Raw genomic sequence first — 17730 nt, 5'->3', positions numbered from 1 at the left:
AACAATGAGAACATATGGACACAGGGAGGCGAGCATCACACACTGGGGTCTGTCGGCGGGAAAACAGGGGAGGGACAGCGGGGGTTGGGAGTTGGGAGGAGATAGCATGGGGAGAAATGCCAGATATAGGTGATGGGGAGAAAGGCAGCAAATCACACTGTCATGTGTGTACCTATGCAACAATCTTGCATGTTCTTCACATGTACCCCAAAACCTGAAATAATAAAAACCTCATTCTGATTAGTTTTCATAGAATTATGTAACACCAGGATACGTACTAGTCTTTTACTGCCTAATTAATAGGAATAATAAAATCATCCAATGTTGGCGCTCACAAGAGTCCACTTCTCACAACCCCGATAACCACCAGAGACTGCACTTCCTACAGGGGTCAAAGTGCCAGCTCCTTGTCCTCAGTTATTCCTCTAGCTTCCCTAGGAATCATGGATAGTCACGCTATTCCCAGGAATATGACCTACAGAAAGCCACCGACCAGGTGGCCAAGTTCCAAGTACAGACCAGTGTTAGCTGTTGTCAGACTTTCTGGTGCCCACGATGGAGCTGCAGACACTGTCCCTTGTGACAGTGGTTGGTCCCAAACAGGAGCTAAACCAGCAGGAGAATTCAAGTTTGTCTATACATGGATTGATGATGACAGTTAATGGAATGACATAGTTGCCTGTAGGCAGTGTCTGTCAAGAAAGGAAACCCCATCACAACATAGTGCCTTTTAGATTAAAACAATCTGGCTTCCCCACCCATTCTTTCTTGACCACTGTAAAAAGGCATTCATTAGTTAGTACCTGCCCAAGTGCTAATTACTAATGAAAGCAAAGTTGTAACTACAGACTTCAACATCAAAGGAGCCAATTTAACTCTATGGAAAACTAAGCAGCTGTAACTAGAGTTTCTCAGTTCAGTTTAGGCACATTTCTTATTTTAGATAATGGGAGTATAAATTTTAACCTGAGTAAAAAGACTTTGGGTACAGTCACTGTTTCAAATTTTAACTGCCAGCAAGTCTGGCAGAAAAGGAGATCTGCCAAATATCATTAATTTTTGTTATTTTTTTTTAATGATGCATTCTGCCTATACTCATATTCACATCTAAATATTTACAAACACTTTATAGTTTAGTTCTTCTGGAATATTTGTATACTTCTACATTGATTATGACTAGTTAGGTTTTTGCTTGTTTAAAGCACAAAAACCATACATGGTTTGTTCATCCCTCAAATACAGTATCCAGCCCATGTCCAGTATCCTAGGGGCTGTGTCTCCTACCCTGTGATCCTCCTGACACCACAGTTAGGCAGTGAACTCATTTCCCAGAGAAGCCAGGAGCATTTTAAGGAACTATTTCAGTAACTTTAACGATGAAAAGTAACACTACATGCCACTCACACCTCATTTTCTAAACTGTTCTCCTTACTACCTCCACAACCACCATTAGGCTAAGCTTAAAATGTCCAGGCTAAATTCTTAACATGCGGTAGATGTTAACAGGGTAGAGCACTGACACAGAAGCAGGGACTTGGAATTTCCAAGTAACTTTAACTTTCCACGTATCTATATGATGTTATATCTTTATGTTATAAACACGTTTTAAGTAGAACAATCAGAATAGTGATGAAGTATAACTGGTAGAATGACTCCAGGTGGGTACTCCTTGATACAAGGTATACAGTTATCCTCGTCTGATGACTTTTTTTAATAGTTAAGGAAACTGAGATGCAGACATTAAAGTTTAACCCCCTCAACTTCTGGTAATCAGCTACCAAAATATCTGTGTAGCTCTGCTCTTTAATATTACTCTTAAAATATCTTTAAATAAACGCCAATGGTTTTAAGCTTTTGAAAAGTTTGTATTTCCCAATTTCAGGGTAAATATTATGCAACATTTTTATATATTTAAAAAGAGTTTAGGTTAACGGCCACCCCATAATTTCAAGAACATGTAATGAAATCTCAAATCCTTCTAAATAGCTCCTTTTGCCTCTGAGAGTAAGCCACTTCCTGCCCCTAGACCCACATCCTGTCAGACCCAGGCTGCTTAACAAACACGAAAAGCAGACAAACCAGTCCCATTTGCACTCATTATAATCAGCGAGAAAAATCAAGACCTTAGAATGAGAAGGGAACTTTCTGGGCATTCACATTAAAAAGAGGGTCATTTTAAAACCAGGTTGGGAACAGTTCTGTGCAAAGCCCTCCCTACTGTTCACTGCTTCAGGAAGGCAGAAAGGAGCTTTTTTCCATAGGTCTGACAATGAAATGACCACTAGTCATGCCCAAGTTGTAAGCCTGCACTGAAGAGCAACACTGGTGGCCATTTCCGACTTGCTGGTGGCATATGAAAATAACGCTCCTCCCGATATCTACTAGCTGTTAGCTTTAAGTTCCTTTTTGGTGAGTGTCTGTAAGAATCAACTTCTTCTACACTGGAATAACATACATTGTGTGTTTTATTTAATAAGGAAGTACATCAGAATTCTTAGACACCACTTTCCATTAGGAAAGGGAAAAGAAGTAATCAAAGGATGTTACATTTAGCAAAAGAAACTATTCTTTCTAGAAACACAATCTACAGCCTTCTCATCTCCTCACTCCAAGGCAGGCAAAATAAAGTGACCTTGAACAAGAATTTAACTAATAAACTCATGAAGTCTAAGTCTTGACTGTGTACCATGTGATTTCAGTTTTACTAGGTATATCATACCTACTTCATCACCAACATACTTCATTGAAATGTACAGATAATTATATACCGAAGATTAAGTTTAGAAACTATTTAGTATACCGAAGATTAAGTTTAGAAACTATTTAGTAAACTTAGTAACCATACACATACACAAAAGTAAGGGACAAGGCCAAGATGACTATTACATGCTACAGTGGGTTTTAATTCTATGCTCAGAAAACATAGGGAACTAAAGGCCTACAGATTAAACATCACTATTCACCTGGAACCCATGGTTCTCTGTGAATTTAGAAGCCTGTGAAGAGTTTTTCCTTTCTGATCTGGGGGGTGAGAGGGTGAGTCTAGGAAACAGCGAAAATATCCAAAAATGTCTTTGCTAACCTGTTATTTTAGAGGACATATGTTATAAACCACACTTAAATCTTATGCTGTTGCTGAGATAAATGTTTGGCCCAGGTTAAGATCACATGAGCAACAATATGCAATGTAAAGAACATTTCTCCTATAAGAAACTTCAATTAGACAAGATTTATTTGAACTCACTCCAGTCTTTACTTTTGCCATCTATCAAAAATAAGACCAAAATAGCTTATTTTAAAAAATCCAAACTGAACAGTCAAGCTTACAAAATCTGCTTAAATAAGCAAATCCCACCAAATCTTACCAAAAAAAAAAAAAAAAAAAAATTTCTGAAATTATACTAAATTTTTTTTAAAAAAAAACCTCTTCAATTTATACTGTCAGTATCAAGGATGTTCTATCTGAAATGGGATAATTTGTACATAATTACTTGACTGGGGAACACACAGTATATACTTTACAACCCTATCACTCACCCAAACCCCAACCCATGGTTTGCTGTTCCTGCCAACAGCCCCAGTATGTAGACTGTAGATTGATCTCTTAAAATGGCTACATAAAACCCTACCCAGTAGATATACCTGATTTTATTATGTTCATTTCAATTTTCTTTTTTTTTTTCCCCCAATTTTCAAATCCAAGATAGCTGCTATTAAGACAACGACCTGTTCCCAGTTGGGCCACAGCACTCTGTCCCATTACTACAGGCCCCCCAAAATATTGGGAATACAGAGCAATAGTGGAAAAAACTGGGAACAAATCATTTTACATGCTTCTAAGTCAGCTGGAATTTTAAGCAGAGATCTCCTTTTAAAACATGTGCATGGAGGGTGAGATGGCCCAGATGCGATTAAATCAGTTACTCATTGATCCAGAGCACAAAGGTTGCCCCAGCAGCAGGGAACAGGGGACCTGCCCTCACCCTGAGATCCTCCCACCTCAAGACTCAGGCACTTCAGGACAAGCAAAAGTAAAGCATCTCTCCCTTTCTACCCTATAACATGCTTTTTAAAAAGCAAATATTCTATTATGTAAAGTTGAAAACATTCAAAAAAGTAGAGCAAATAAGTAGTACCATGATCCTCCAAGCTCTCTTTCTTCAGCTTCAACACCATTCTTCTTTCTTCTACTCTACCACTTCCACCTTTTTTTCCGGCTGGCATATTTTAAGGCCCTCATTCATTATTTCACTTGTAAAAACTTGAGTACATTGCTCTAAAGCACTTAAAAAAATCACAATACCGCTATCACATCCAACGTAATTTAAAACAATTCCTTAATACATCAAGTTCAATAAACATTCAATTTTCTTCCATTTCTTTGAAAATGTCTTTTTGCAGTTGATTTGTTCAAGTTACATAATGCACCTTGTTATCACATTATTGCCTCGTTGCCTTGTTCAGCTAGGTTCTAAATAAAAAATCCAGGTTTCCCACGTCTCACCCAAACAGCAATGGATTATGTAAGCAAATACTTCAACATCCCAGAAGCCACACCCTTATTAAACTGAGGCAATGAAACACACCTTAATGAGAATACTGTAACAATATACACTTTATGTGTTTACAAATAGTGACTCCAATCTCATATGTATGTGCTAAGCTTTAACCAAGTGACCTGTGGTTCAATTTTCTCTTTAAAAACATAACAGGGCTGACTCTCCATCCAAGGCATATTTTACAAGAAATTTACAGATGAAGTAATGGTGCAATAGGCAAAATACTATCACAACAATCTCCTGAACCACAGCACCTAAGAAAGGATGGAAGAGTAAGTGGGTTTGGCAAATGATGGACTGATCACCAAACCCATGCAAAAACGAGTTCTTGAAGAAAGACCATCATGGTTCACTGTGCAACCCAAGAGTGATTTACCAGAAAACCAACAAAAACACATCACAGTGGGCCCACTCATAAGTCACTCTGCCCAATGGTTTTAGCACTTCAAATAGTAAAGAATTAGAGAAACTCTATCCTTGCCAAAGCTTAGGTGAAAATTTGCAGTAGCACGCTTACCACTCCTTGACACTGTATTAGACTTGTGTCTTTCCCACTGCAATGTAAGCTTCTTGAAAGCAAGTCTTTCTCTCAGCAGGGGCTGAGGAAGACAGGGCTCCCTTTACAACTCCAAACAGAAAGCCTATTTAGTCACACCAGCACTTTCCAGGGCATGCTGTCACTGAGGAAAGGTGGGATGATGTGCATTTAAGGCTGAAATACACATTAGCAGGAAATGGGTTCCACCATTCACTGGATGTGACTGCCAATCACATAGGTGATAATCCTTTAAAAGGTCCTCTTTGTTCACCAATGTATCCCCAGTACCTGAAAACCTGGCACACAGTAGGTGTTCTATTTGTTGAATGAATGAATTTTATGCTGGGTGGTTGTACAGATGTACCTAACATCAATAACAGAAGGGGGGGAGGGGGAGGGAGGGAGAGAGAGAGAGAGAGAGAGAGTGTGTGTGTGTGTGTGTGTGTGTGTGTGTGTGTGTGTGTGTGTGTAGTTCCAAGCTAAGAAATCAGGAGTGGCCAACCCCGAAATTAATTCCTTATCTATGAGGAACATCTGATCCCCCAGCCCATCCCTTGGACCACCACAACCCCTATGTTTTGGGTTAAATGAAGGCTGTCAGGTAGAGGCTGTTAGGGAGAGCGTGATAAGTAAAAATGCTATGTAAACTGCATGCTTTTTGCAAGCTTTCGACAAGCAGTTGCTGTTCCATCCAGCCCGCCACGACTGGACTGTTCCATATGTAAATTTCCAATAAACCTGGTGGTATCCCTGTTGAAGTCAATAGGGTACTAGCAAGGCAGCTGTGTTCATCGTGGCAGCAAAGGGACAAAAAGCAAGGTTACATTTACTTACTGCATTATTTCATTAGGTTGCTAAGTTAGAGGAAAAGAATGACCATTATCATGAGCTAGTAAAGCTTTTAATCAGATTAGAATTCAGCAGGTACAAGTGGAACCCCAGATCCCTTACCAGCCAGGGCCACGCACAAGGCCAGGTGCTTCCCCTGTGCCATCTCAGCAGGCCTCAGGGGTGGGCACACAGGATCTTGTTTACAGATGAGGAGGCAGAGGAGGTGAAGAAACTTGCCCAAGATTACCCCCTAAGAGTCAGGTATGTTCATCTATTTGGTCATCCTCCTTCCCTCTATTTATTTGCCAATAAACAAGAATTTAAAGTTTGCTATAAAATAATAATGCTTTAAAAAACAACAGCAACAACAACTTGGGCCAGGCATAGTGGCTCATGGCTGTAATGCCAATACTTTGGGAAACTGAGGCAGGAGGATGGCTTGAGGCCAGGAGTTTGAGACCAGCCTGCACAAAACAGTGTGAGACCCCCACCTCTACAGAAAAAAAAAATAAAAAGATTAGTCAGGTGTGGTAGTGAGCACATGCACTACCCTGAGGAGGTCAAGGCTGTGGTGAGCTATGACTGTACCACTGTACTCCAGCCTGAGCAACAGAGCAAGACTAAGTCTCAAAAAAAAAAACACAAAAACAACACCTACCCTCTTGCTTTGCTGCCAGAAAAAGAAAAAGCACAAATAAGCACCTGACAGCGTTATAGGTGGAGACGAGTTCTATGAGTGCAATAAAGTGGGACAGGGCACAGACAGATGGAGCTGTATTTTAGTGCTCTGAATCAGGATTGGATTTACAAAACATCTGCAGTCAGAAACTCACATAGAGACTATAGCAGGTCAAAAGATCACTTTAAACTATCAATGAGGAAAAAAGCAATTCATTTGCATAACATTCTCTTTCCAACTCAAATAACAGCTACAAATTGCTTTCTTTTACCTTATGCCAGAAAGCTGTCATTACACAATGGCTTAGCAAGTGTGACACAAGATACTGCCGCTTTCTCTACACAAAGACCCACCTGAACACCAGCTTTGTTTAAAACATTACCTCGGCACCACTATGCCTGCTCCTCAGTCAGTTTCCGCCAATAGCTGCCGTCCATGCTCAGAGCCCATGATGCGCTCAACACTGGCTAACAAAACACATTCTCTTCTTTATGAACAATTTTTTAAAAACTGGAACCAATGGGGTGGATCTGCTTCTAAATATCATGAGTCTAGCTATAGAATATATACAAGCCTGTAATAAATGCTTAACAATAATTACTTTATGCTAGAAGTAGGAGTTGGCCCATTTTTTTCTGTAAAGGGCCAGCAGGTATTTTAGGCTTTGAGGGCCTTATTTGGAGTCCATAGCATATTGGTTGTTGCTGTTTTTAAAATCTTTCAGAAATATAAAAACCATTTTTAGCCAGTAGACCAAATAAAAACAGGCCACAGCCAGACTCGGCCCTAAGATGACAGTTTACCTCATCCTAAAATAAAAACAATTATTTACACTATCTGAAATGACAACTGTCCACACTAGCAGTTTTAAACCGATCTCTCAGGCAAAAAACAGAAAACAAAATTGTTGCAGAAAAGCTACTTCAAACTTAAAAACATGAGGAAAATCTGATATACTGGCTAGTAGAGTTTGATCCTCAGGTGATACTGGTTCCTCTCCTATCAATAAAAGGTGGGTTCTGGTCAGAAACTTTTTGTTTTCTCAAATATATTAGATTAAAAGGATATTTCCCTCGAAACAGCATTATCATTTACCTATAGGCTATAGGAAGGGGTTAATAAATAAAGGAAAACAGAAGTGACCACTGCTGACTGGGAAGCCCACATCCCTCCACACTTACCCAAAGAATCTTGCCAGCCGGAGGCCTTCCCTGGTCCCCAGGGCATGCTTGGTCTTTTGTGAGGACCTCTATCATGCACTACACCGCATTGTAATTGTTTACATATCTGCTTTCACTAGGAGACTGAAAACTCCTTAAAGGCAAAACCAATCTTATTTGTATTGTCCCTGCACCAAGCACTTAACTCGATTAAGAGCGCTAGTGATTGATAAGGAAATTCCAACTAGAACAGAGGATGCACAGGAGAGAAAATTAGAGTCCTCCCTCTTACTAAAATAATCCAAACAGTTAATTCTGCTTTTTCTCTGAGAAGACCAATGGACAAACTTTACCTCATTTATAGGAACCCCAAAGTTTTAGCTAACAGGGTAAGTTTGAAAAACATATGGGTGGCACGCGCGGAGAAACACAGAAGAAACAAAGCTTACAGCATCTGAATATGAGTTGTTTGGATTTCACAGATAAAAACTTTGTCTCCGTTTATCTTATGTAACATTCTTTCCACTTATAACTCCCATTTTACAGCTGACAAATTGAGGTTTACAGATGCTAAATGGCTTCCCCAAGTATAGGTAAGCAGTAAATTAGCTATGAAATTTTACAGCTCTTTGTGGTTTCATTTTGAAAAAATTTATATTAACTACATCAAGCATTTTAGTCAAAAGTCTCTAAGTCACATTATACCACAATGTTTTTTTGGAGATGAAGTCTCACTGTTGCCCAAGCTGTAGCGCAGTGGCGAAATCTTGGCTCACTGCAGCCTCCACTTCCTGGGTTCAGGAGATTCTTTTGCCTCAGTCTCCCAAGTAGCTGGGATTACAGATGCATGCCACCACGCCCAGCTAATTTTTATTTTTAGTAGAGACGGGTTTCACCATCTTGGCCAGGCTGGTCTCCAAGTCCTGACCTCGTGATCCACCTGCCTCAGCCACCTAAAGTGCTGGGATTACAGGTGTGAGCCACTGCGCCCAGCCAGCACAACAGTTTTGTTCGGTTCTGAAAACTACAGAAGTCTGGAAAAACTTTATATATATATACATATATATATATATATATATATGTATATATATATAAATTTTTTTCAAGGTGGAGTCTTGCTCTTTCACCCAGGCTGGAGTGCAGTGTCACAATCTCGGCTCACCGCAGCCCTCAGCTCACTGCAGCCTTCCCCTCCCAGGTTCAAGTGATTCTCCTGCTTCTGCCTTATGAGTAGCTGGGATTACAAGTATCTACCACCACATCTGGCTAACGTTTGTATTTTTAGTAGAGACGTGGTTTCGCCATGTTGGTCAGGCTGGTCTCGAACTCCTGACCTCAGGTGACCTACCTGCCTCAGCCTCCCAAAGTGCTGGGATTACAGGTGTGATCCACCATGCTCGGCCTTGGAAAAATGTTTCTACGTCAATAGGCCTAGAAGGTAAATATGTTAGAAGGAAAATAATGCAATCTTTGGTCTTTTCAACAAACACACATTTAGTGCTGAAATTAAAAACTAATTGGAGTACTTGGGGAGTTCAATGTAGTTACTACTGAAATGAAATAAGGGATAATTCAAAATGCATTCACTGACTTTGAAAGCAGACTGAATTTCACTGCTTAGAGTTGAAACATCTACCATTAAAAAGGAGGTATATCAAAACCATCCTAAGGATCTCCAAACTGTCAAAGATACATAAAAGTTTAGGTTAAATAAATTAAAAAATATATATAGTTCACTAAGTGATATTCTTTCCCTTTCCTAAACTATAATTATTAATAACATTATCCAACATTTTGGTTAGAAATCACATTATCAGCCAGGCATGGTGTCTCACACCTGTAATCTCAACACTTTGGGAGGCCAAGGTGGGAGGACAGCTTGAGCTCAGGAATTGGAGACTAGCCACCTGGGCAACACAGTGAAATCTCATTTCAAAAAATGAAAAAATTAGCCAGGCATGGTAGCATGTGCCTATGGTCCCAGTTACCCAGGAGGCTGAGGTGGGAAGATCACTTGAGCCTGGGGGCGGGAGTTGAGGCTGCAGTGAACTGTGATTATGCCACTGCACTCCAGCCTGGGTGACAGTGAGATCCTTTCTCAAAAAAAATAAAATAAAATAAAATATCACATTATTTCATTAACAAGAGGCCAGTATGGAAGGAATAAGAGGAAAAAAGAGGAACAAGGAATGGGATCTCTTGCTTCCCTACCATTTACAGGGAATGATGTCTAGCCATTTTTCTCTCTTTAAAAACAAAGAGCCAAAATTTGAGAGACCACTGGGCACTGCCAAATTAAGCTCTGCTACTGGACTCCCCGCAGAGAGAAATTCAAGTCAGAAGGATATCATGCTGAATGGCCTGTCCAAGTACAGGTAAGTAGTAAATTAACTAAAATTCTTTCTATGGCTCTTTTTCAGAGTCATCCTAGCCTCCAGTCAAGTCCCAAATGCTAATAACAGCACTCCTCGCACTTAAGCCAGACTTACCTTTTCCTATTGAATTAGCAGTGCCACCTGGAGAGCTTATTTAAAACACAGGCACGCAGCCTGCACCTCACCCTAGAGAGGGGAGTCAATATTAGTTCTTCGAGGGACCTAGGATCAACAGTCTCCAGACAATTGTGTACACAACATTTTGAGAACACTGCACTAAACTCACTCTCTTAACTTTAGATATGTATACTCAGGAAAAACATAAAAAGCTACTGAATTATTTGGATTTAAAAATAAAGTAGTTTAAGGAGTCTGATGCTTCAATATTTTAAGGGGCAGTGGTTGTAGTAATGAAAGAAGGCAAGGACTTATTTCATCAGCCGTTGCCACAAATTTATTAATAACATGTACAAATCCCAGACTCTCTGCCTTTTCCTACAACTGGTCCTTCTCCAGGATGACTTATCTCAGTGAGGGCACCACCACGCATCTACTTGTGCAAGCCAGAAACCAAAAGTCAGCCTCGACACCACCCCTGACCCCGCATATCCAACCCATCACCAGGCCCTATCAGTTCTACCTCCCAAAGAACACCCAAATGCATCCACTTCTGTTCCCATCACCACCACCTTGGTCCAAGCTATGAGCTACTTCAATGGTCTACTGTAGCTACGCTTGCCATCTCCTATGATTTTCATATTTCAGATCACAGTCAACTTTTCAAAAGGCAAATGTGATCATGTCACCTCCCAGTCAAAACCCCAAGTTAAACTACAAAATGCCCAAGGATGGCCTACAAGGCAAGGCTTGACCTGTCTTCCTCTCTAGCCACATTGGGCTTCATGTGGAACCCCAAACTCTCACTACTTCCTCCCATCACAGGGCCTTTGCGCAAGTCGTTACCTCTGCCTGGTGAGGTCACCTCCTCAGGGATGCCTTCCTGACCTCCCCTATTTGCACACATACCTCATCTACTCTCAGGCCTCATGTACCCCTCTTCAGGCATACTCACTAGAGCTGCAGTTTTACATTTACTCTGGGATTGCTATCTGTTCCACAAACCAGACTGTAAATCCACTGATGAGCAGGGAAAATCACTGTAGTCAAGCTCAGGAAGGACAAGGGTGCTGTGTTCAGGGCCAAGATGTCTTCAAACTGTCATGAGAACCATAGAGCCGAAATGCCTTTAAGTGGCTCCAACATGTCTTACATGTTCATTTCTAAAGTGTTGTCTAGACATTTCTCATACAAAAGCAGGTTTACCTTTCATTAGGAAAACTCTGAAAGTGTGTTCAAATTTCTACTGTGCCAAAATTTTAAGGTAAGTTACCTTGCCTTTTTGGGAATAACCTTTTATATTAAATATTTTAACAGGGACAGAAGTTACTGAATGCACCCACACACAATTTAGGAGGACATGTGGCATCTATTTCCACCCCTCCTCCTTCAAGAGGGGCAGTAGTGAGTTAGGTAACTAAGATTTTGCCATGTGGCAGTGAGAAGTGCTGGCAGGATGGGTGATTTACCATGATCACACTGTAAGGCACAATGAATGTATTTGTATGTTCCCAGACACAGTCCCCCCCATGCCTTCTTTCCATCGGGTTGAAGAAACCAAGTGTGGGAGAAAGGCGCTCCACAGTCACCCTAACATAAAGGGGTGGGCAGAGAGGATGCTCCCGGCACCAATGATCTGAGCACCAGCCTACACCTCTCCCCAGATGGGGCGGACCCACAAGGTCACACAGCACACCGTGTCCTGGGAACTGGCCTGAACAGAGGCCAACGCTCCCTCTGGAACCCCAAATCACCCTCCTTGGAGGTCAGCCAGTCACACATGAATAGAGTCCCTAAGCAGCTGTGGGAAAAGCAAAACCAGATGACAGACCACTGTTCCTCCCTGTGGAGTGCCGCGCCCCCACCCCGCCAAGCCCTCAAGCAAGATTCAGCTGAAATGTTACGTCTCAAGTCTGCCGATTTCCCCATCAGATGATTTTCTTCTTGACTGTGTCATACCTAGGCTCTTTCCCAGTCTGATAGCACTTAATGGGTTTTTGTGTTTTTTTTTTTTTTGAGACTGATCACAGTGTCCCCGGGGCTGGAGTGCAATGGCGCTATGTAGGCTTACTGCAAGCTCTGTCTCCCAGGTTCAAGTGATTCTTCTGCCTCAGCCTCCTGAGTAGCTGGGATTACAGGCACCGACCACCATGCCTGGCTAATTTTCTGTGTTTTTAGTAGAGACAGGGTTTCACTATGCTGGCCAGGCTGGTCTCGAACTCCTGACCTCATGATCCGCCCGCCTTGGCCTCCCAAAGTGGTGGGATTACGGGCTCGAGCCACTGCATCCAGCGGGGTTTTCAGTTTCAGCATTTACCTGCATCTTGGCTAAGGTACCAGACACTAAGCTTTCAGAGGACAAGGTCTATCTCACCCTCTGTGCTGGTCAGCCTGCTGAGGAATAAACACTCAGTCTTTTAAATAAGTGCTGCTTTTGGGAAACAGTATTAGGAGAAAACACAGCAAATATTTTCAGTTATACTGTTTTACGAATAAAGTCATCCACTCAGTTCAGACAAATCAAAAATACTCTGCCTGTTAAATTCAAGGGTTAACAGCTGCAATGAATCAGGAGGAAGGCCAGCTACTCAGAGGTATCCATCCTTTAAGTGTGTTTGCCCCTTAATCCAGTTGTTAAACATTAAGCCTGAAGAAACCGCCTAACATTCTTTGCTAACATTCTTAACTTGGGCTTGAATAATTAGAATCGATAAAACTTTGTTTAAAGGACACATTCATAGAGCTGTTGGTGGATATTTCATTTTAACATTTACTATAGCAGCAAAAGACCCCAAGCCAAACCAAACCAAAGCTGGATCCTATCTAACAGCCTTAAGAAGTGTCATATTCAAATATGTGCACTCTACTATGCTCTTCTCAGTGTATAATTTACACACAGAAAGGTGTGTTTAATATATCTCTAAGACCCTCCTCTGCCAAAGAGGGGGCAGGGAGAAATCTCCCATGGCAGACAGGTATGGCTGACATAAAAGGAAGCCTCTCAAAAAAGTGTCTTTTTTTAGAAAAAAAAAAAAAAAAAAAAGTCTCACTCTGTTGCCCAGGCTGGAAAGCAGTGGCTTGATCTCAGCTCACTGCAGCCTTGACCTCCAGGGATCAAGTGATCCTTCCACTTCAGCCTCCACCCCCCAAGTAGCTCAGAGGACGAGTGCGAGCCGCCACATCCAACCAATTTTTGTATTTTTTATAGAAACAGAGTCTATGTTGCCCAGGCAAGTCTCGAACTCCTGGGCTCATGTGATCTGCCTGCTTCGGTCTCCCAAAGAGGTGGGATTACAGGATCATGCCAGTAATCAGGCCACCTCGCCTGGCCTCAAAAAAGTTTGAAAATTGTAACTGTAGACATTACACAGAATACAGTCTTTCAAAAAGTCTGTATTTCAAAAACTCTGGCTTTAATACACAAGGTGATGGCTACTGTCTTTCCTTAACAGTTTCACAACTATCTTCACTTTGTCAAATGTCAGACACATCTTTCAAGTTCTGATCATAAAAGACCTTTAAAACAAAATGAAAATATACCTGCCACAAGGAATAAGAGAGAAGGAAGTTCTGACACTGCAACATGGATGAACCTTGAAGACATTATGCTATGGGAAATTAGACTGTCACGAAAGGACAAATGCTATCATGATTCCATCTATACGAGGTATCTAGAGTTGTCAAATTCATAGAGACAGTAGAATGGTGGTTGCCAAGGCTTGGTGGTAGGGATGGGAAGTGAGTTTAATGTGTACAGAGTTTCAATCTGGGAAGATCAAGTTCTGGAGATGGACCTTGGTGATGGCTACACAGCAATGTGATGTACTTAATATCTTTGAAATGCCTACCTAAAAGTAAGAGAATAAATGGTATACTATGTATATTTTACCAAGATACATTTTGGTACATAAATTACGAAAAATAAATTACGGTTCATTATGAGAAATGAGAAAGAAAAGTAGTGACTGAGAACAGGTTAACTTTTTCCTGAGTGCTATCTTAGCTGAGCTCTCCATCTCTTTTAGTGAAATAAAACCACACCCAGAAAGGTAATCTCCATGACCCCTCCTCTGCATACTGCTGCACTCAGCTCGGCCTGAGTAAGGGGTGGTGTTTAGGTCAGTTTCACACCACAGGCAAGGTCAGGTCAGGATGTCATGTGTCACTTTTAAGTTTGAATTAAAAAGAAAATTTTGCATAGAAAATATTACTCTGTATCACAAATGAATCATCTTAATATAAGTTAGGCAAAAACTATATCGGCTTCTGAAACTATTAGCATATTAATATTCTTTAACTCAACACAAAATACCTCTAACAAAGAACTTCTTAGAGAACATAAAATTTAACAGTAGAAAAAAGCACACAAGGTTGGGTGTGGTGGCTCACGCCTGTAATCCCAGCATTTTGGGAGGCCCAGGCAGACAAATCACCTAAGGTCAGGAGTTTGAGACCAGCCTGTCAACATGGTGAAACCTCCTCTCTATTAAAAATACAAAAATTATCTGGGAGTGGTGGCACATGCCTGTAATCCCAGCTACTCGGGAGGCTGAGGCACGAGATTCGCTTAAACCTGAGAGGCAGAGATTGCAGTGAGCCCCAGCCTGGGCGACAGAGGGAGACTGTCTCCAAGTCCCCTGCCACCCCCCGTTCCGCAAAAAAGGCACACAAGCATTGATTACAGAACCAATTTGTTTGAAAAACTAGAAATAAATTCCAGATGTATTTGTAATCGCAATTTGTAATGAATCCTGATATTTTGTCCATTGTGATTCGAAATCCAAAAATGTTAAACCCTCCTCCCAAGGTCTAGTCATCAGTTGCTCAGTGTTAAAAGGAGGTATAATACATACAACTTTCTAAGTGTCAATCACAGAGAACCTGCCTTGTGCCTACAACCCCCAGGCCGGCCAGCAATCTCAACACAATCAGATTCAATAGACAGAGGCGCAGAGATAGCCCTTTAATCAGCTGACCAGGAGTGCTCGGCCCGGCCTACCAGGAGCCTCTTATCAAACTCTGCCGGCTGCCTTCACCTGCAATTCAAGTCCATGGCTAACCCTCTGTTAGAGACAGAAATTCTGCTGCAGCCAGCAAGTTTCCTGGTGACCAGGGCACCGCTTGACGAGCCTAGTAAGAAGCGAAGCTGAAGGCAACTTCCGAAAGCCGGACTCTTCTCCCATACGTCCTTAAAATCTTCCCAGTTGCATCTGGAGCGCCTGTGGTTTCGGACCCCTAGGAACTCTGAGAGCTGGAGTGTGCGGTCAGAAGCCACCCGAGTCTCCCTGTGATTTGGACTTCCTAAGAAACTTCGAAGTTGCATTACCATACCCTTTAAATACTGAAGGAAGCAGTGTAAAAGAGCCTCTTGTTTTTAAAAAAAAGACCGTAACGACTGGGGAGGGGGCTTACAAAGAAAAACACTGCAGAAAGAAAGCATCAAAATGAAATGTGCTTTCCTAACGCGCCACAAAAGGGTCAAAAAGTAACAAAGAGCGGCGACAACCCCCTATTCCTATCCTCTTCTGCGTGTGAGGAACTGCCCCTACACCTCGTGCAGGTGCCTCCGCTCGCCAATAAAGCCTCCCTCGTCGGCCCAGCCCAGAAACTGGGCAACTTACTGGTTTCGGCATTTTCGGTTCTCGGTGAGTATCCTCGATGCCCGGAAACACGACTCTCCAACAGCAGCGGAGACGCTGTCCTAACCTGGAGTCAGAGCAGAATCCTCAGAGCTCAAGCCTGCCCGCCCTAGTCCTCCCGCCGCGCGCCGCCGCTTAAGAACCGGCCAGCCCGGACCCGGGTGAGTCAGCGCCCCGCCCAGCACCACGGGCAAGGGGATGGGGCGCGGGCCGGGCGGAGTCCCCGGCGGGGAGGGGCCCGGGAGAGGAGGCGCGCGCCCAACGGGGGAGCCAGCGGGCACTGGAGGTGTCCCAAGCGGGGGGGGGGGTGCGCACCCAGGGGGCCCCCAGCCGGAAGGGGCTGGCGGGGGGCGCGGGCCCAGGAGAGAGAGAGCAGAGGGAACACTCAGCGGGATGGGGTGGAGTGGGGTGGGGCGTGGCGGGGTGGAGGGAGGGGGCGCGGGCCGGGTCCCGGGAGGGAGCACGGGCCGGGCGGAGGGGCCCGGGGGGCACTCGAGGTGCACCCGGCAGGGCGAGGCGGGGAAGAGGGAGCGCGGGCTCGGAGGTATCCGGCGGGGAAAGTCCGGGAGGGACTGAGAGGGGCAGGGGGAACACCCAGGAGGGAGGAGTCCCGGAAGAGCGGGCGCAGGCCCGCGAGGCACCAGGCAGGGAGGGGTCTGGGGGTCACTCGGCAAAGAGGGTCTGGGGAGGGGGAGAGGGTCCGAGGAGAGGGCGCGGGCCCGTGGGGGTCACGCGGCGGGGAGGGTCCGGAGAGAGGGGAGAGGGCCCGGGGGGACACTCGGCGGGGAGGGTCCGGCGAGAGGGGCGCGGGCTCGGGGTCTGCGGAGGAACTTCCCGGGGCCGTCAGGAAGCCGCGAGGAGCCGAGCACTCGGCGAGTTTCACTTTGTGTAGCAACCGTTGCCCCGCGGCTGCAACCGCAACCGTCAAGCCTTTGAAAAACTCTTTCAAAAACTGCAACCGCCTGGGAGCCGCCGAGACAGCGCCCAGGCACCCAGGCTCCGCGTTTCCTTCGGGAGAGACCCCAGGGGACTCGGCGCCGACGGGAAGGTCGCGGGGAAGCCGGGCGGCGCGCCAGCTCAGCTCCACCTGCTCCGCGAGTGCCGGGCGGGGACCCCCGCGCCGCGCTCCCCCGGCCGCCCGCCGTACCTGCCGCCGAGCCCCTCCGCCCGCCTGGACCCTCCGCCCAGAACCCCTAGCCAGGACCCCGGCCGCCGCCCGCCTCACCCGGCGCCTGCAGTGCTCGGTGAGCTCCCTGCCGCTCCTACGTCCACCGAGTGCGCCCGCGGCCCGCGCTCCCAAGAGCCCCAGCTGGGCGGGTCTCGGGGCCACGCCCCTTCCCGCCCCGCCCCCGACCTGCGAGGTGCGCCCCCCGCAAGATGGCGGCGGCCGGGCGCGCGCGGTCTGAGGGGTATTTGGCGGGAGTACGGGCTACTCCCAGCGCAGATGACGGGGTGAGGCTGTTTGTCCCACAGCGGGCAGGGGGACGTCAGGAAAACCCAAATAAATCTGGAGGGGCGGACGGCCTGGGGGAATTTCTGGGCCGCTTGAGGCAGGGAGCGGAGCCCACTTCGGATACCTGGGTCCTGGAGCGGCCGCACCTGGTCTCGGTGCACGTGGCCGGCCCAGTCGCCCCCTTCCGAAGCTTTGGTTAAGGGGCACGTTTGTGGCCTTGTTTGACTTGACTAATAAAAAGCTCCATGGGATTTCTCTGAATTCTAGGAATTAAGTTTTTTTGTTCATTTTTTCCTAATGGTTCTCAACAAATTTTTAAGACACACATAATACATGTGCTTGGGGAGGGGGGCAGTAGAATTTGTTGCAAAGGGGTTCT

The 17730-nt window shown here is 44.6% G+C and overlaps 1 protein-coding gene across 2 annotated transcripts in view; it reads right to left on the bottom strand.

The window, feature by feature from the left end:
- EZR (ezrin) overlaps positions 1 to 17225 on the bottom strand; it is a 55725-nt gene extending 38500 nt beyond the window's left edge. The window contains exons 1-2 of one of the 2 annotated variants that reach the window (XM_017538411.2): positions 17124 to 17225; positions 15881 to 15965 (exon numbers count right to left, since the gene is read on the bottom strand). In XM_017538411.2, coding sequence (XP_017393900.1) covers positions 15881 to 15892 — 12 coding nt within the window. In that variant the 5' untranslated portion in view covers positions 15893 to 15965; positions 17124 to 17225. The remainder of the gene's footprint in view (positions 1 to 15880; positions 15966 to 17123) is intronic. The other variant, XM_037741872.1, reaches the window with a different exon arrangement.
- Positions 17226 to 17730: the final 505 nt, after the last annotated feature.

Source organism: Cebus imitator, unplaced genomic scaffold, assembly GCF_001604975.1.
Source record: "Cebus imitator isolate Cc_AM_T3 unplaced genomic scaffold, Cebus_imitator-1.0 Scaffold6, whole genome shotgun sequence".
In the NCBI taxonomy this organism is placed as follows: Eukaryota; Metazoa; Chordata; class Mammalia; order Primates; family Cebidae; genus Cebus; species Cebus imitator.
The sequence above is the reverse complement of the archived record's forward strand: the minus strand, read 5'-3'. Positions and strand labels throughout refer to the sequence as shown.